Genomic DNA, 19,721 nt, shown 5'->3' on the forward strand with positions numbered 1-19,721 from the left:
GCCACGAGTAACTTTCTCCTGGAGCCCTTCCACGGTTTGGGTTTAGAGAGGACCTGGCCGGGAACAGCAGCTGGATCTTTTTACTCGGGATGTTGGCGGAGCACCTAGAGTGACTGTAAACTGAAACGACTGATTTTATATCTCTTATTTTTAAATGGAATCTCAGACTTTTCCTCTGAGTTCTTCACAGATGAAATGCAAGGGGGAGGTTCATGGTGGTGGTTTTAATTGATTTTAGGTGATAATGGTTTTTTCCTCTGGCTCTTCTTTCAAATTTTTATTTTTTAAAAAAAAGATTGGGTCCATTGTTTTCAGTGTACCTCCCAATAAAGACAAAGTTTCAAAACTATGATTTGGAAACCTCCTGTTCGTAACTACCTCATTAATGATGACGAAGTTTCTGAAACGTTCCCAGTATGAGAACGCGGTGTAAAATGCGTTAGAACAGTTTCTTTTCCGAGTCAGATGTTCCCTGGGTGTGAGAATATGGTAAATAAATTTTAAAAGCTTATTTGGTTATGGAGTATGTTCCATGATCTGGTATGTACGTGAGTTTATAGACATATATAGGAACATGTATACATACTTAAGTTCTTATCTAAAGTAACTTTCTTTAGCTTCAGCTTCAAATTCTAAAAGATCACATTTTTTTTATCCTACCACTCTACTTTCTTTATTTATATCAACTGTATTACCCAGTTTTATATATTTTATGTAAAGATTTTATGCTTCAATAATTCTAAAGCTGAAGGCTTAAAATTTTAGCCAGAACAGCTTGGGAAAATTACATGTTAATTGGGGGGACCTCTGCCACTCACCAGCTTGATTAGTTTCATTCTCAAGCATCTTTCTCAGGCCCTACCACCACCACTGCCCCCATTTCAGCAGTAGGCTTAAAATTATCTTGAGCTAAATATAGTGAAAAAGAGTTAAGAAAAACTCCATCTAAAATAAGAGCTATACACTCACTGCAAATGACAACCTAGTAAATAAACATGACTAAATGAAGTATATTATTATTCCAAGGAAATCTTTATCGAGACTTTACAAGTAGTTTTGCACAATGATCCCGGAGTGGCAGATATTACAAGTGCACAAATATTGTTACAAATACAGAGATGTAAAAGAAAGGAAAAATATACAGTTGGGCTCTTTATGAAACAGCAACTTTTGACATTTTAGAATCAAATACATAGTTAGAAAAATAAAAGACCAAGAATTAGAGCATCAGTATAAACCAAATGGGCACATGAAAGTAAACGTGTGTCCATAGATATGCTGGGAGTATGAAATAGCACATGTCTTTGTGATTAACACGTGGCTGCTTAAGAAATGTATTAAACTATCTAAACAGCCCCTTAACCTTGGCAGAGAAGTTCAAGGAATCTTAAGTCGGGAAAGCAGGTTGTTACGAGTGAACGCCAGAGCTTCAGCTGGTCATTGGTTTACAAAGAGCCCACACACCACTGGGTCCTGTGACATGTGACCTACCTTATATTTTTCAGCAAGTACCACGTGTTTGCTCTTCCTCCATATGATTTAGTTTTAATGAAGACACACATCAGCCATCCACATTTTGACAAGGAAATGTAGGAGACCATGTAGTTTTTTAGGGCTCTATAACATTACGTGTGAAATTTTAAATTCACTGTGATCATTCAATGAGCTAGCACCCTTTTGTTTTTAAAAATGACGCGAGGTGTCATTGGAATCTTGCCTTCTGGGATTCAACGCTTATATTGATAAAGTAAAAGAAAGTTTTTGTTCCTTTCTTTTTGTTTTTCAAGTATATAAAAGGGGGAGTTTGGGCCCTTTATTTAAAGTCAAAGTAAATTCTTAATTAAGACAATGTATACTTTGTGCCTGAACTAGTAGCCTTCATTCCTAATTGTTGTGTGATAGCAGTAGTTTTAAAATTTCTTCTCTTCTTGTATTTGGTAGCTCATTACTTTTTTCTCACCTTCTTCCCTTTCCCTCTGCCCACCCATGCCCCATCTCCAAATGCTCCTTCTGGGCTCTAGAAGTCCAGCTCATCCACCACCACTGGCGAAAAGATCACAAAGGTGTATGAATTGGGGAATGAGCCAGAGAGAAAGCTTTGGGTAGACCGATACCTCACCTTCATGGAGGAGAGAGGCTCCCCGGTCTCAAGTCTGCCTGCGGTGGGCAAGAAGCCCCTGGACCTGTTCCGACTCTATGTCTGCGTTAAAGAGATTGGAGGTTTGGCACAGGTGAGAATGAATGAATGAATGAGGAGATGCTATAGATAAGCTCTTACAGCAGCTTTCTTTGAATATACAGACTCGAATTTTTTTCTCACAAAGAAAAAGCGAAGCCCCTGGGAAGGTCACCTTTACTGGGATCCATGTTCATGTGCTGCAGGGGGAGGGTGCTGGGGCCAGGGACCCGGATCCGCTGCCCACTCGCAGAGTGATCTTGGTCATTTATATGGGTCTCAGTCCTCATCTGTAAGATGAGACATTTGGGCTAGATTTTGCTTTCGGGTCCCTGACAGCTCCAGAATTCTACTGAATCTGTCAGAATTTCATAGTAAATAAAAATGTTTTGCAAATGACTAAGTTGTCTAGATTAGATATAAATCAAAAATTCACTGTTTCCCTCTATCCAGAGCAATTGAGCAAGAAAACTAAGTCATCCTTCTAAGACCACGTCCACCATACCTGGGCGACGAGAAGAGCAGTGCTGTCCCTTTTTCACAGGGCTGGGACTGGCATGGGCAGAAGTGGCACCCGGAGTGCAGAATTCCAGGAGGCACTCGTTTTGGGGTTGTGCAGATGCCTCCCCTGCAATTCCCCTTTCAATTTTGTACCCTAGAGGCCACACTTTCCTCCCCAGTCTCAGCCCAGTTTTTAGCATTGGGTCTGGTTTGTATATCCATGTCCCGAAGTAGAATGGGGGAAAGTGTCCTAAGGGGTGAGTGCCCACTGCGTCCTGGGCACTGTGCTTTTTCTTGTCACTTTTTTTCTCAATACCCGTGAAATGCAAGGTCATCAGCCCTGAAGAAGAGATGTAACAAGATGAAGTACAGTTGTCCCTTGGGATCCATGGGGGATTGGTTCCAGGACCCCGACGAACACCAAAATCCTCAGAGCTCGAGTCCCTTATTTATATAACCTACACACAACCTCCCGTATACTTTAAATCATCTCTAGATTACTTACAATATCCAATAAAATGTAATGCTGCCTAAATATTTGCTGGTACAAATGCAAGTTTTGATTTTTGGAACTTTCTGGAATTTTTTTTTTTTGATTCTTTGAATTTGAAGTTGGCTGAATTCACAAATGCATCACCCAGGGACACGGAAGGCTGACTGTACAATGTTGTGGTCCAGGGATTCTCAGGCTAGGTGGTGAGGCCAGGTCTGTCTGATTGCAAAACGCAAGCCCTTATTTCTGCCCGTAGTTCTCAGACCTAGCTGTTCATTAGCACCACCTGGGAGAATTTAAAACCTGTCAATACCTGGGCTCCCACCCAGATCAATGAAAGTAGCTGCTCGGGCCTCAGGTGGTGCGGGGCCTCGCTATCCAAAGGCAGGTCGTGTAATCCACAGGTATCACCGAGGGCCCGCCCTGGTCTCGGTGCCACACAGCTCTTGGGGATGCAGGAGAGGCCTTTGTTCTCAGCCCTCCCTGAGGTGCCTCCTCCCACCCGAGACCCGAGGCCTACAACTGAAGCAATCAGAGCTTGACCCCAGACTGCCTGATCAGATGGTAAATCATAGGATGCAGACCAGGTGTGAGTGGTGGTCAGTGAAGGGAGAGGTCAGGATACACACCTCTCTCTTGCACTTAAACCCTCTGACCTTTCCCCTCTGTACCTGGACACCCCTGACCTTTCCTCTCTGAGCATAGACCCCCCCGACCTTTCCTCTCTAGACACCCCTGACATTTCTCCTATGGGCATAGACTCCCCTGACCGTTCTTTCTTTACACCTAGACCCCCTGACAGATTTTTTAGAATCCCCAGGACGCCAAACAATTGGGTGTCACCCCTCGCAGCAGCGTAGGGATCGTCTAGACACCTCACTCTGTCAGTAGTGTGTATTCCCATGTTGGGTCTGTGAGCAGGACTCTGCTGGCTTAGCTAATGAAGCTGCTTGAACGTAGCAGTGATTCACAGCGGTGATGAGCTCCTTGGCAGCACTGTTGCTCACACCCTGTCTGGCGCTCTACCTGGTGGCCATCAGATGTGGTTGGAATAGGTGCTGCAGCCACAGACAGATCAGCTCATTCAGGGTATATCAGGCAGCGCTCTGCTTACTGTTTGGGAAGCAATTGCAAGCCTGCTTGTTGCAGCCTGGCGTTAAGTAACAAAAATGGCATTGAGCGTTCCCAGGAGTATTCCATGGCTTATCATGCACCGTTTAGTACTAAGTAAATGGACATAAAGAGCTTTGTGAGAAAGTTTGAATGCAAAAATTGAACATGTCATTAAAACTCACTGTCCCCTTAACCTATGCTACTTAACACAGGAAACGTCTAAAGGCAAAATATTCCCCAAGTATTTGCAGGCCTTCACGTGTCCTTCGTGTCTCAGTGTCATGTAACTGTGTTCCCACGTGGGAATCAAAAGGTTAAAGTAATTCCTCAAATCCTTTTATAACATTTGAGGATTTCCTTTCTTTTTTCTCTTCTCTTTTTGCAGTTGTGTTCCCTCCATCCGAAGTGTGACTGGGAACACTGGGTAGTCCTGTGCACCCCTTCCCAAGCCCACAGGTGCTGCCATGTCAGCGACCTGCTGCCTCCACAGCTCAGACAGGGCTGATGGCTTCGGCCAGGCTTTTAAGTTGGGGTCATTTGGCTGGGGCCTTATTCACCCAACACCACAAGAAAGCCTCGTGAGAGGCTGGGCACGGACCAAAATTATAGGCTCATCTTTCCGGAAGCTTGCGGCTGTTGGAAGAAGATATTGTTTTTCATATTAAGGCCCAAACACTTACCTTGCCAAATAGTTCTGTTATTGCTTCTTATGTTAGTTTTTTAGACACCCTTTTTTTTTTTTTTTAAAGATAAGAAGTGGTATGGGGATGAGTGTGAGCGAGAGCGTACATTTGCTCAGAGGTAAATTGCTGGGCCCGGACAGCACCAGCTCTGGAAGAGCGTGAGGCGTTAGAAGATGCACCAGGCAGAAGAATCTCCACGAGCAGTGCTTTCTGTGTAGCTATCAGCAGGTTCCTTAATGGTTTTATAACTGTAAATGCTGTCTATGCACTACTGAGTGGGAATAAGGAGCATTAGTTAAAAGAGGCAAGTGAAGAAAAAAAAAAAGTAAAACAGGACATTAAGTGCTTTTCTTTTGTCTCCTGGCTTTAAACAAGCCACTTTGCTGCAAACCAATGATCCTGCCTTTTTTTTTTTTTTTTTTTTTTTTGCCAGGTTAATAAAAACAAGAAGTGGCGCGAGCTGGCAACCAACCTAAATGTCGGCACTTCAAGCAGTGCAGCGAGCTCCCTGAAAAAGCAGTATATTCAGTACCTGTTTGCCTTTGAGTGCAAGACTGAGCGAGGGGAGGAGCCCCCGCCGGAAGTCTTCAGCACGGGAGACACCAAGAAGCAGCCCAAGCTCCAGCCGCCCTCTCCTGGTAAGTGGTGGTGCTGCAGCTGTAGCGGCGGTCGAGCCGGGGACCCCGCCCCCATGGAGTCCCTCCCAGGCTCTAAGAAGGCCGCTCAGAGTAAAGCGAGCAGAGCAAACTGGGATCTTAGAGAGCCAGGGGTGTTCTCTTCTGCCTTGTCTGTTTAATTAGACCCCGTTGGCAGTGCTTAAGGGAAGAAAGAATAAAATTGGGGGTCTTGTCATTTCTGGTCAGCACTTTGAAGGCACGGTTCTTTTGCTTTACCTTTTTTTAGCCAAAGTAGACTTTGGAATTCTGAGTTTTATACCTTTATTCCTTATACAATTATTTTAAAATATTCCATCTAACCGTCAAAATAAGTCTCCCCAGTAACCTGTGCTGATGCTGGAAACGCCACTCTGCGGATTTAACGGCCAGCTTCTACCAGCTCTGCCTCTGTCAGAGACACTCCGATTTGTACGTTAACAAAACGAAATTTGGACTTAGTTTTTAATATCCCCTGCCAAGCAAGTTTCTGCTTGTAGGGAATTCAGCAGACTGTCAAGATAAAGGTCTATATAGCCCTATTTCTGAGAAAGAGTAGTCCAGTTAACTTTGACCCCAAGGTCAGGAATCTTAAAATACCGCTTAGGAATAATGGTGATTCACTTAAATTCTCATAAGCAAAATCATATTGATGATACCTGCCTTCTCTCCTATCTCTTCACTCAGCTGTTGGAGACCCTGCCATTCTTTCAGCTCTCCCGCTAGCTTTTGTTCTGCCTGTTAGTGTTTCAAATTTGATATTACTGGATCATTATATTCTGATAAATACGATATTAGAGATGGGAAGAAACTTGCATCATCCTTAGTTCTGGGTGGTGACCTCACTCAAGTTAAATTTGATCATTCTGTTGTCTGTTTCTGGCCGTGTCCAAGCCCTGGGGTGGTCCACGCTTAGTCACACTGTCCTGCATACAAGATGGGGCTGATTGTACCTGCCACTTCCCCCAGCAGAGGCTTGCTCTGCGGTCAGATGATCATAGCTCATTGCCAGTATTTCTTGAGCACTGACAGTGTGCCAGACGCTCTTCTAAGTGCTTTAATCATTTAATCTTCATGTTAGCCCTGTGATAAAGATACTGTTCTAAAATCCCTGAGAAAACTGAGGCACATAAAATCTAAACAGACTGATATACACTAATTTGTATGAAATAGATAACTAATAAGAACTTGCTGTATAAAAAAATAAATAAAATAAAATTCAAAAATTCGATAAATAAATAATCTAAGCAGACTGGCCCATTATTGCTAGTGAGTGGGAAAACCGGGCCTTGATCTCAGACATCTGGCTCTGGCATTAGAGAGGTAGGTGTGCCTACTACACCTGTGTTTAAAGTAGCGCTGTAATCGGTAAACTGTTTACACATAGGACGTGGTATCTGTGAGCCAAAGAAAGGAGTTGTTTCTCCTTTAATTATTCCCTCTAGCTGATATCTGGATGGCGATGCCAATATCTAAGGCCACTTAGAGATCTCAAATAAATACTTTTTAGGCCCAAGGTGCACTTGTAATGAGCATACCTAGAGATAGATCTGTTGGTTCTAAATACAAATAGAGAAGTCCTCCTCTCTAACCCCACCCTTAAAGATTCACAGCCTTTGCCAGTTATGGTGTACTTTAAAAACGGGGAAATCTAATTTCGAAAATCTCACCACATTAACAAGCTGCCTGTGAACAGCTCTGAAACTATTTTTCCAAAATAAAAACCCGGTGGGGTGTAGGGACCAAAGTGGCAATGTCTGCACAGATCTAAAAGTATATTTTATTTGCCAGGAAAGAACTCATGTCACTGAATGGTCTGCACTTCTGTATGGAGAATAGCTCTCCCAGTGTGCATCAGCTTCAGTACAAGAAATCCTGCTGAGGTATAGATAGTTCAGAAAGTACAGGGCCTGTTCTCTTAACAGTCAGCTCTTTCCTTTCCCCCCTTTTTTTTTAAAACTACCGTTTTTATGGCAACATTATCGCTTTAACTGCACAAAAGAGCTTGGATTGCAGATGCACTTCTGATAATACATTCTTCTTAGTGGTCCAAATGGAGCCCAAGTCCTGTGAAACAGGAAGCAGGGGAGGAAAGCTTCCTGAGTCTAGCCATTCAGCCAGTGCAAGGCCTGGAAGGCATCGTGAAGGGTGCACGGGGCCAGTCTGCTTGGCTCATGTGCTCTGCACACCACTCAGCAAGAGAGACGGACACACGGACTGGGCAGTAGGGCAGTGAGTCACATCAGCCTCTCAACCAAAGACCAGGCATCTCCTCCAGCATCTGTGCATTGTCGCCTCTTTGATTCCAGACCTATCATTAAGGAAAATGCCTCTGAAACATTTTTATTGTCAGAGAAGGGAAACAAATTATTCCCAGGTATTTGCCGTGTCAGGGCCTCATATACTACAAAATTTTTTTTAACTAATTTTCAACCAATGTTTGTGTTCTTTGAAGTCGGTTTTTCCCATAAGAACATAACTGTAGTTTATTCCTTACGAGTACATCCAGGCAAACAACTAAAAGATTCCTAAGAAACATTCTAGACGGTTTTTTCAAATGGTCATTCTGAACCAACTTAAATCCTAAGTGCTAATGACTTAGCATTCTAAGTCATCCCTCTGCATTCTAGTTTTGATTTGATGCAGCTGATACTGATCTGAAATTCAATCCTGTCAGCCCCTGAGAGGTATCACCCCTTAGCCCTGGGGGCTGCACCAGGATCTTCATTGTTGAGTGGCTGTGTGGTTTCTCATGCCAGAGATCCAGGTTGTGTCTTCCGGGGACTAGAGTAAGTCAGCCAAAGGAAGGCTCCTGAATGAAGCCTGAGCAAGGACTGGGGGTGTGGTTGCATCTCTGAGGTGCCGGCGGGCTCTTGTTATAACAGACTGTAAAAGTTTGTGGAGATCTAATGAACGGTCACAGGAATCGCCTCCCCAGGTGGCCTGGGCCCGCCTGTAAGCTAGAGTCGGGGAGGGGCGGGGAGGGGACCCGCCTGGGAGGAGTGCGGGGAGGTGGCAGGAAGCTCCCCTTTCAGTTAGTAAGTCTGTAACCAAAAACCCATCCATCTTTGCTGGCAGGTGGCTGACTGCATTTCTATTATTAGCTGACGGGTGATGTCACAGAACTTGTCATGGATTGTCATGGATCCAACTAGGGAATCCTCAGTGGGAAGATAAATGAGAAAGGGGCTCGGGTTATAAACAGAGGTGCCCTCTGGGTGACCTCTGGTCGCTGTAGACCTGAGACATACCAGCTATTGCTCTTCTCCCCACCCTACTTCCCGTAACCCCAGCCAGAGCTGGGGCACCGGGTTCATGCTGTGTAAATTATCTTCCCAGCTAGGAGTCTGGCTGTACAGTCTCAAGTGTGTGGATGCACTTAACCTTCAGTAACCTTTGCATTGTTTACTTTCGAGTATACATCTGTAACTTCTGGCACAAGGTGGGGATATCCTGGAGAGCCAGCCTCCTGGCTGCCTTCTTTTTTTTTTTTTTTTTTCCTAAAAGGAAAGGAAAACACACTGGCAAGAGGGGAGAATTTTTCCTGTTTTTTTTTTCCTTATTAGCTGTAAATGTGAATACTTGTAAATAAGGGTCATTCTGAGATCACAGCCTTGTGAGCCGTGTTCCACAGAAGATGTACAGACTGCTGTACAATCTGCTTCTTGATGTAAGAAACCAGTTATTCCTCCTGCCAGCTCTACGGTGCAGTCATATGTGTAGGGTTATCCTTATACGTTTGTAAAAGACTCTACTTTTTTCTTTTATTATATCTCCTTTTTAAATATGCATTTCCAGGGTTTTACCAAAATTTGGTTTGGAAGCATGAGTTGGTAAGTTTTTATTTTAAGGTATCTACATCTAAGAAGATACCTACTTTTGAAGTTAGTCTTCCTGGCACCTGTGAGAACGTCCCTGAGTCACTCCAGCCCTGGGCACCCAGGGGAGATATTACGGAACAAGCTCCCCGTTGGCTAGCGTAGTCGTCAGTGTTCATTCTCGACACGGCCAGGACCCAGGACCGGGCAGACCTGGCCTCGCTAGCAAAGTCTGGGCTCAGCTGAGGCTTTCTGACGAGAAGCAACAGGCTCATTGCTGTTTCTTACGCCTTTGTAGCACACTCTGTAGTCTCCAGTGATTTGTTCAACTCCGTTTCCTCTAAAGTGTGGGTGGTGGTAGCTGTGGTGAGCCTTTGGAACTCCATAGGAGAGGAGCTATGGATAGTAACATACGCAATATTATTGTTTACAAGCAGCCATTAATTCTGTGTGTTAGGGTTACCATTCTGAAAGTAGTCATTGTAAACTGTATGGGGGCAGGAATTCTTGTCTTTTTCCGTCTTTGCTGCATCCAGCGGTAGAAAACAGCCTACAATATAGCAAGCACTTTATTCATTCAATTAGTAGTTGCTTAATTAATAAGTGAAACCAGTATCTATTGAACATCTGACATGCTAAAGACTGTGATCAATGATAAAGCAAGAGCCCTTAAAATATTATGTTTTCAGGTGGGGTTAATTGTTTGCAAGAATCCCACTTAAGTTTTTAAAAGATCTGCTCAGTTCTGAGCTCTGTTATTCTAATGTAATTATAGTTAAAGCCAAGTCTTGTACCTCTGATGCTGACATTAAAGAACTCCAAACCAATATGACTTGTGTTCTGTAAATAACAAATAAGATTTCATAGCTCTAAAGATGACTGTTAATGACAGCACAGACATATCCAGACATTGAGAAGGTACTGAAATGATATAAAGCTCTTTATTACTTTGTATCGTTGCTTTACAACGGAAACACTTCTCATTGCCTAAGACCCAGATAATTTTTCTAATCGTCCATCAAATTGATATACCAAACTTTTCATGCCATTTTTCCTTATTCTCAGATATTCAGATTATCTCCATTATAAACAACACTGAAATAAACATTTTTCTGCCGAAAGCCTTCTTTATATTAGATTATTTTCTTGGGATAAAGCAATTACCCAGTCAAAAGGTATAAATATATTTTATGGCTCACATCTGAAGTGTGTTGCCAAATCGTTTACCAAAAAAAGCTTTTACTAATTTTCACTGTAAACAATGTAAGAGCAATTAATTTTACTACATTGTTACCAGCAATGGATATTGTTACTACTTCTACATAAGATGATGTCTTATTTTCTTTCCTTTTTTTTTTTTTTTTTTTCAATAACTATCAAGGATGAGCTTACTTGATAACCTCTAGATTTTCCCCCATTTTCTCTTGGTACTACTACTATCAGCTAACTCAGGATCCTTGCAAGGTCCACAGACTCCCCAGTCAACTGGCAGTAATTCCATGGCAGAGGTTCCAGGTGACCTGAAGCCACCGACTCCGGCCTCCACCCCTCACGGACAGATTACCCCAATGCAAGGTGGAAGGTATGTTGAAACATCTCGGTGAGCCATACAAAATCAGATTTGTCTATTTTCATTTTTCTGGAGCAAAGTTTTTATAGAGAGAGGCAATGGTGTTCTCTAGTGAGTTTTGTAAATATTAACTACCACTAGTTTTATTCATATGCTTTACTTTGGATGGTTTTTGCAGGTACAGATTTCAAGGTTGGCTTATTTTCTCAGTAAGTGTTTGGAGGTGACTAATGCTCTGTCGTTAAGCTTTCATGTCTCTCATCTTATCAGAAGCAGTACAGTCAGTGTGCACGACCCATTCTCAGACGCAAGTGATTCATCATTCCCAAAACGCAACTCCATGACTCCGAGCGCCCCGTACCAGCAGGGCATGAGCATGCCAGAAGTGATGGGCAGGATGCCCTACGAGCCCAACAAGGACCCCTTTGGAGGAATGAGAAAAGGTAAATGCCGAGGGGCCTCTGCAGAGTTGGTCCAGAGGGTGTTCTTCTGTCTGCCATCCCATGACTGATTCACTGATCCATTCGAGACATATTTGAGTCCCAGCTCCCCAGCCTACTAAATTTCTGGCCTTGGGCACAGTACTTAGCATCTCTGTACGTCTGTTTCCTCATCTAGAAATGGGGATAATAATGGGCCACAAGGATTAATTGAGTTAATGCACGTAAACACAGCCCTTAGAAGAGTGACTGGTATGTATTGTAAGCAAACGTGCTCCCAGTGCAGCCTGGAGTTGGTGTCATGGTCGTCATGGCATGACCTGGGCATGGGGCTGAGTGCCAGGTAGAATGCTGGTAAACCAGACGGTCTACAAACAAGAAACAAAAAGTAAGTTAAACTACATATATATGGTTAAGGATGGTGGTTGATGGAAGGAAGGAAACAAACAGGCAAGAAAGGACACAAAGAGCAATGACGTTGGGTGACGGTCATGGAAGGAGGGGCATCTCCTAAGGAGGGTGGTGGGGAGGAGAGGGCTCAGAGGAACTGTCAGTTATCTGCTGAGACGTGGGGAGCGGGAGTAAGTTGGGGAGGCCGAGGCAGGAGCGGGGCTGGTGTGTTTGAGGAGGTGCAAGGCTCCTGGGCACAGAGAGCAGGGGGCAAGCTGAGCACGTCGAGGCCGACGGGGCAGAGCCTTTGTGCCTTCCTGGGCACGTTGATGAGTTTGGGGTTTTATGCAGGAAGTGAGGTGACTGGATTTTTTGTTAAAAATAAATAAGTAAATAACTGGATATTTATGGAGAACATAGTGGAGAGAGGTGAGGGTGGAGATGGGGAGACCACTGTCATAATCCAGGGAGAGGTGATGGGTTGGAGTCAGACCCCAGCAGGGAGCTTGAGAAGTGGACCCACCCGGTATATACGTTGGGGGATAGAAACAACAGGATGTGCTGATGGACTGAACGTGGGGAGAAGAACCAAGTGATGGTGACTGAGAGGGTGAAGATGTTACCACCTGAGTGTGGGCAGTTGGGAAAGAGAGGGAAATAAGGTTGGCTGTTACTACCTGTGGTGTGGACATCTGGGAAATGAACAAGCTAGAGAAGGAAATCCCGAGTTGACTTGTGGATAAGTCAGGGCGGTAAGTTGTGGAGTGTATGTCTGGAGCTGGGCAGAGCGTTGGAATTAGGTATAATCTTGGAGAACTAAGCAGAGAAGTGGTATCGACAGCTGTAGGATGGACGAGGTCACCGAGAGTTCTCACTAACATTAGCGAACACCCAGGGTGGGGTTCTCCTTCGTGGGTATCAGCCCCCAGCACTCCCGTAGCCCTGAGACTGTAGCCATCTAAGCCCGTTTTAGCTCCTCCAGTGGCATCCACGTGCCAAATGTTGTTGGCACACTTCCAGATGCAGTTGAGTCCTGTGACATTGAGGCATGCTATGAATATTTTTTGAAAAGCGTACAGAAAAATGGTGAATAATATTTTTATGGAAGTACTTATTCTGGGATCCCTTGAATAATAGTACTTCTGCTGTATTTAGATGTTTGGGGTACATGAATTTCTTGATACTGTCTTGAGTAGAGAGAAACATAAAGCCCCGAAGCCTTGGCTTTCACAGGTATTACAGAGCAATGCAAAATAAAAATGAATAATCTCAAATTTTTAGATGTTGGGCATATTACCATTTAATTAACAAATGAGATTGTATTTCATATGTATTTCAGATATCTGTTATACAAAGCAAGATGATCTATAATTTTTCCTTCCAAAAGGTTTACGAGCTGCTTATTCCAAGTAAAGATTTTGCAGAACATGCAGTAGATCCATAAGCTCAGAAATTCGAAAGCTTTGTGAGTGTTGGCGTTAGGTGTCTTCCTTAGTGGTATGAGACGCTAGAAGGAACACGTTGTTAGTGCTGTTGGTGGATGTATAACATTTTTAGACTCTGAAAATATGACAATAACATGGAAAAAATAATGACGTTTTGGAATCTGGTTTCAAAAGTTATTGTAAAGTATTCCAACATCCTACCCATATGCTGCGTTAGACAGCAAGAGTTCTGTTTCTTTTGTTTCCTTACGCCGCTAATTGTTTTATAATGAAAATAAACATGGGAGTGGGGGGTGACTGGATCACCTGGCTAGACACTAGGTAGCTCTACAACGTGTTTTCATCAACCGTGTGAATGGTACAGTGGTTCAGCGGGCAGCTCTGCCTCGCATTTCCCCAGTCTATTTCAGCTCACCTGCTACCTTACGGTGCTGGTATATTTAGTATCAAATTAAAGCAGATAAGCAGAAAACCCACAGGAAACATATTTTCTTACCGCCCTACCCCCTGTATAATGAAGTTTTCCATTCCTCGGTTCACCATACCGTGGCGGCGAGCTTGGTGGCGCTCTGAATTTTTGTTGAACGACCAACATCAGTGGCCATCACACTTCCTGTTGTTGGTGTCGGTATTGTCGCTCCTGCTGCCGACCTGTAGTGTGGTGGTGGAGTAGATGAAAGAGCCCAGTCTAAGATTCAGCAGCCCTGAGTAGCCTCGGCCCCACCTGTCCACCTGCCTGCCTTCCCCACCTACTCACTTAATTCATCACTGATTGAGGGATTGATTGATTAACTGCTTGTAAGTGAACAATAAGTGAATATTTATATATTGTTTAACTTAACCGTGTGTTTATTTTTATTTTTATTTGGCTGTGTTGGGTCTTCGTTGCTGCACACGGGCTTTCTCTAGTTGCAGAGAGAGGCCAGCGGGGGCTGCTCTTCGTTATGGTGCGCGGGCTTCTCACTGCGGTGGCTTCTTTTGTTGCAGAGCATGGGCTATAGGTGCGTGGGCTTCAGTAGTTGTGGCTCGCGGGCTCAGTAGTTGTGGCTCGTGGGCTCAGTAGTTGTGGCTCGTGGGCTCTAGAGCACAGGCTCAGTAGTTGTGGCTCGTGGGCTCTGGAGCACAGGCTCAGTAGTTGTGGCGCACGGGCTTAGTCGCTCAGCGGCATGTGGGATCTTCCCCGACCAGGGCTCGAACCCGTATCCCCTGCCTTGACAGGCAGATTCTTAACCACTGCGCCACCAGGGAAGCCCAAACAGCGTATGTTGAATATTTATTAGCATCTACACATACAGTCCTACTTATTCTTTTTAATGCTCTAGCAATGGATGGTTTGTTTCATAATATTTTGCTATTATAAATAATGATGCAGCGATTATTGAAGTATGGCTGTTTTTTCACACTTGTAAGAGTGTTTCTGTGAATAGATTCCTAGAAGGAGAATAACCGCATCAAAGGATAAGAATTCTTCTTTCATTTACTGAGTATCTTCTACTATTGTAACAAACTATCCCCAAACTTAGTAGCTTTAGCAACAACACTTGATTCTGTCTCACAGCCTGTGATGGGCGGGGTGGCCCTGGGCTCCACACGTGCTCAGCTGGGGCTCTGAGGGGCCGCTGTCCACTGAAGCCTGACGGAGAGCTCTGCTGAGCTGGGGTGTCATTTGAATGGCTGTGTCACCTGGAGGCTCTGCTGGGAGCTCCTGGAGCTGTTGGTGGGGGCCTGCTCCGTGGGGCCTTTCCACAGGGCCTCTCCGTGGAGCTCCTTGGGCGCCTCGTGACATGGTAGACGGGTTCCAGAAGGAGCACTCCAAGAGTGCAGCCGCTCACAACTCTCTGCTGCGTCACATTTGCTGGTGCCCAGCCTCCTAGTGGGTGGGACTCCACAAGCTATGAACGGAACACCAGAGGTGTGCTTCTTTGGGGGGGGTCACCAAAATATAGCCTATCATAGCAGGTATGGGCAAGTTATACCAATTTAATACTCTTAACATGAGCATGTGGGTCCTCCCATACCAAGAATGATTATTATCAGTGGTTTTAATATTTGCCAATCAGATTGGGAGAGGGGGAAAGCCTCACAGTTGTTTTAACTTGGATTTCCTTAATTATAAATGAGATCATACATCTTTTCATATATTGAGCTGCCATTTATTTGTCTTTTCCTGTGAATGTCCATCGACGTGTTCACCCATTTTTTAATTTGATTGTCTTTTTCCTTATTAATTTTTAAGAACTCTTTATGTTAGGGAATTAAGTTATTTAGCTTTAATTATCTTTCTTATTTCTGTCTGTCTGTTTTTACATCTGTAAAATGGAAAGTAACCTCAAAACTGGTTCTACTGCAGGTTGATTTAAGATCTTGTAAGATATAAAGTACGTGAAAGCACCTTACAAAGCAAAACACATTCTGCCAGCGTCAGGCTTCACTATTTGCACCTCTCTACCAGCCAAACATTTTATCAGCCCACAAAATTTTAATCGGCTTTTATCCCATGGAACATAAAAGTAACCTTCAGGTGGTGGTAGTACTGTATATCAATTAAGATTTGCATTAAAATGTTTAATTTGCCTACAGGCTAGTTTCTGGGCCTGACCCAATTCAATTTCCTTCAGGCTCTGAGCTAATGCTAATTTGCATATTTGACCTAATTGACACTCTACCCCTTGTTAGAAATAGTTGTATCTCATCCCTTCTTGAGCTGTTCTTAGCTCCCTAGTGATTTTCTTCATCCTGATTTTAGAGTGAGTCAGCGCATGGGTGGTTATGTTAAGGTTTTCACTTTTTTTTTTTTTTTCCTAAAAGGGAAGGGAAGTAACTCTCCCTATATATTTCATCTCTTCCTTACAACCATTCCATGAGATGATATTCCCAACCACATTTTATAGACAAGGAATTAAACTTAGAAGTTCAGCAGCTTACCCAAATAAGTATGGATCTGGGCCTGTGTTCGCTTCCTGTATTACTGCATAACACAAACTTGTGGCTTAAAACAACATACACGTATGCCCTCGCAGTTTCTGTGGGTTCTCAGCTCACAGCAGAAATCAAGCTGTCAGCCGGGACTCCATTTCTTCTGAGCTTGTTCAGGTTGCTGGTGGAATTTGTTTCCTCGCAGTTGTCGGACTGAGGTCCCGTTTTCTTATTGACCGTCATCTGGGGCCTTCTCTGCTCCTGGAGGCTTCCGTCGTTCCTAACACTTGGGCCTCTCAGGCCAGCGGGGGAGAGTGTCTCCGACTTGCTTGTCTCTCACCTCTAGATGCTGATTTAAAGGGCCCACGTAGGTGCTCTCCCTTTTGGTTAGTTCAGCCAGCTGATGAGTGACTTTAATTACATCTGTGAAATCCCTTTTGCCCTGTGATGTAGCATAATCCTGGGAGTGACATCCTATCCCATTTGTAGGTTCTACCCACACTCAGAGGGAGAGACTCATACAAGGTGTGTACGGGGGTGGGGAAGGGGGACCTCAGGGTCCATCTTAGAATCCTGCCCCAACAGGGCCCATCTTGACTCCAGACCTTATGCGCTTTCATCGGTATTGTTGTCTGTCATATTAAGGATAACAGCAATGACTAGAAAGGGATGTTTGGGCCCTTTGGCTTTTGAAAGTGCTTAATTTTTCATCTGTTCCTGAAAATATTGCAGTGCCTGGAAGTAGCGAGCCGTTTATGACGCAAGGACAGATGGCCGCCAGCAGCATGCAGGACATGTACAACCAGAGTCCGTCTGGAGCGATGTCCAGTCTAGGCATGGGGCAGCGGCAGCCGTTTCCCTATGGAGCCAGTTACGATCGAAGGTGAGTGTTTCCTAAAATGAAGATGAGGTGACTCACTAGAAACTGCCCTCCTCAAACACACACTTCTGAGCCCGGGGAGCCGATGGAGTTTCAAAGGATTGTGCGCGTCAGGTGGCTGCCTTCAGTCGACGACTGTAACAGGACTGGGGAGAAGGACCTTGTCCCCAGGCCACCAAGTACAGCTGTATTTTTATTAGCGAGTGCCCAAAAGCACAAATGAGAAATATGCTGGGGCTGGGCTGGCCAGGGCAAGAGTCTCCTCTCTCAGGATGCAAGAGCCAGGGCTGTCACCACACCGAGACCGCCGCCTCGAGCCTCCACACCTGGCTCCTCCTGTGACCTCAGCGCCAGCCTGTCTCCCGGAGGCTGAGGTCTGGGCAGTGGTACCACACTGGGCTGCCAGCAGGCTCAATGGTAGTGGTTCTTGGTAAGGTCTTCCAGGTGTTGTTTTTTCAGTTGTTTCCACTGTGAACATTTTAAACAGGGAGGGAATACTTTGTTCCTTAATAAACATCTCTGAGAAAAGCCAGGGCAGCTTTTTTTTTTTTTTTTTTTTCAGGACAGCATCTTGATATTAAAATGTCAAGTAAGGTTGCACTACTGGCCCAGATTATTTTAATAAGATAGAAGGAAAGTCATTGAAACGTCTCTGAGAGGAAGCTCCCTCCTAAAATAGTGGCTTAGGGGGGACTTCTTTGTGTGAAGAAGGCTCCTGACCTTGGTCCTTAACCACGGAAGCCCCTTCCTTTGGTTGGCATATTCGTTACCTCCCTAACGGAGAAGTGCTCAGAAACAAAGGCTTCGATTTAACATTTTTTAAGAAAACCAGTGGAGGTGCAGTAGAAGGCTCCTTTTCTAACTGTCGCTGCGCGGGCAGTTCTCAGGACAGGCAATGGTTTCCATCGTTTCCTTGGAATCCCATGTGGTGAGGCCTCCGTCCACACTGCTCCCCTTTCCTCAGTACACATGCTATAGGTTAGGTAGTGAGGTGTCCCTGGTTTAACACAAAGGAAAAAAGGTTTGAAAAATCACTGTTTTACCGAGTAAGGTTTCTTTCTAGCATTCTCTGTGAGCCTGGTTCTTGAGTTTACACAGCCTCACGTGCTCAAAGCCATGTGGTACTTTCTAATAGTGACTCAGGAATCTTGACTTCTTATTCTGACCTCCTAGTGAAGGTTTATTTGTGAAATCTGCCTCAGTCAGTTACCATTGTGTGATGTCTAGTGTACTGGATCGGGGTTTTACTAAGGTTTGGTTTGTTTTTGAGGGTCCAGGAAAAGCTTTTGGTGAGGGTAGGGGGTGAGGGGTAGGCTGATGGGATTAAACGGAGAACAGTCATCCTGGGACATACATTCTTAAAGGAACCCAAGCAAATATGCCTTTCTATTTCTTCTGGAATGCTTTCTGGAATAGTGCGTGGCCTGGGTTTAATAGTCATTTGGACTCTACCACGTAAGGATTTACCTCGTTTTCTCTTCTGAAAAGTGTTACTTGTTCAGCTGAAATTTTATCCACGTCAATTATATTTTTTTCCTCCTAACTGTAAGCTACCTTCTAGATATCCATGTCATTAGCAAAAACTTCCCATGTATCTGTTTTACATGTGATAGTCTAAAAATTCATTTATTTTCCTTCTTATTCTCACTCCTTGACCAGTTTAGGAGTATATTCAGTCCAAGTATTCTCTTTCTTACAAGATTCAGTATACTAACTACACCAGCTTAGTTTTTAAGTTTTCGATTCATTGCTCTTTTAAACATGCTATTTTTATGGTATTTATAATTTCTCAATATGAAATAAATGTATTGCTCATTCCCATTTTAAGATTTAATAGAAGTACTTAAATCATCCCTGTTATTCTTTTTTGTAGCCTTTTAAGGTCATAGGACTTTGAAATTTTGAGTAGTTTTGTCTATACTTAGTATCATTTGGATTGATTTTGAAGTATCCCTTTAAAAACTTGCAGATTTTGTATTCATGATGAGAAAGTAAGACATATAAACATTTTCCACCATTATATGCCAATGTTCTGGTACTCCTAGAAATACTGCTTTGATTCTTTGGTTCTCCTGTTATTTCTTTTTTTTTTTTTTTAAGATTTATTTATTTATTTATTTATTTATGGCTGTGTTGGGTCTTCGTTTCTGTGCGAGGGCTTTCTCTAGTTGCGGCGAGCGGGGGCCACTCTTCATCGCGGTGCACGGGCCTCTCACTGTCGCGGCCTCTATTGTTGCGGAGCACAGGCTCCAGACGCGCAGGCTCAGCAGCTGTGGCTCACAGGCCTAGTTGCTCCGCGGCATGTGGAGGGCTCGAACCCGTGTCCCCTGCATTGGCAGGCGGACTCTCAACCACTGCACCACCAGGCAAGCCCCTCCTGTTATTTCTTGCCCTCGTTAATACCTCACATCAGCCTGTGCCATGCCCTCCCCCGTCCCTCAGTGGATGGGCGGGGCCTCTCTTCAGAGGCGGAGGGTGGCCCCGTCCAGCGGGGCTCCTCCCACCCACCGGCCAGGGATCGGCAGCGTCCCCAGAGTGGGTGCTGCCACCCCTTCTGCTGGGAGCTGAACTGCTGCTGCAGCTCCCAGCGCCTGTCTGGAGGGTGCAGTGGGGTTTCCAGAAATGGACTCTTCCTTCCTCCCT

At 44.4% G+C, this 19,721-nt stretch overlaps 1 protein-coding gene across 8 annotated transcripts in view; it reads left to right on the forward strand.

Moving 5' to 3' along the window:
* ARID1B (AT-rich interaction domain 1B) overlaps positions 1 to 19,721 on the forward strand; it is a 411,849-nt gene that overhangs the window by 382,199 nt on the left and 9,929 nt on the right. For all 8 annotated transcript variants that reach the window (XM_082668765.1, XM_082668758.1, XM_082668762.1 and 5 more), the window contains 5 exons: positions 2,022 to 2,231; positions 5,400 to 5,604; positions 10,881 to 11,019; positions 11,278 to 11,450; positions 16,931 to 17,081. In XM_082668765.1, coding sequence (XP_082524891.1) covers positions 2,022 to 2,231; positions 5,400 to 5,604; positions 10,881 to 11,019; positions 11,278 to 11,450; positions 16,931 to 17,081 — 878 coding nt within the window. The remainder of the gene's footprint in view (positions 1 to 2,021; positions 2,232 to 5,399; positions 5,605 to 10,880; positions 11,020 to 11,277; positions 11,451 to 16,930; positions 17,082 to 19,721) is intronic.

This window comes from Grampus griseus (genome assembly GCF_964374135.1).
Source record: "Grampus griseus genome assembly, chromosome: 13".
Classification (NCBI taxonomy): Eukaryota; Metazoa; Chordata; class Mammalia; order Artiodactyla; family Delphinidae; genus Grampus; species Grampus griseus.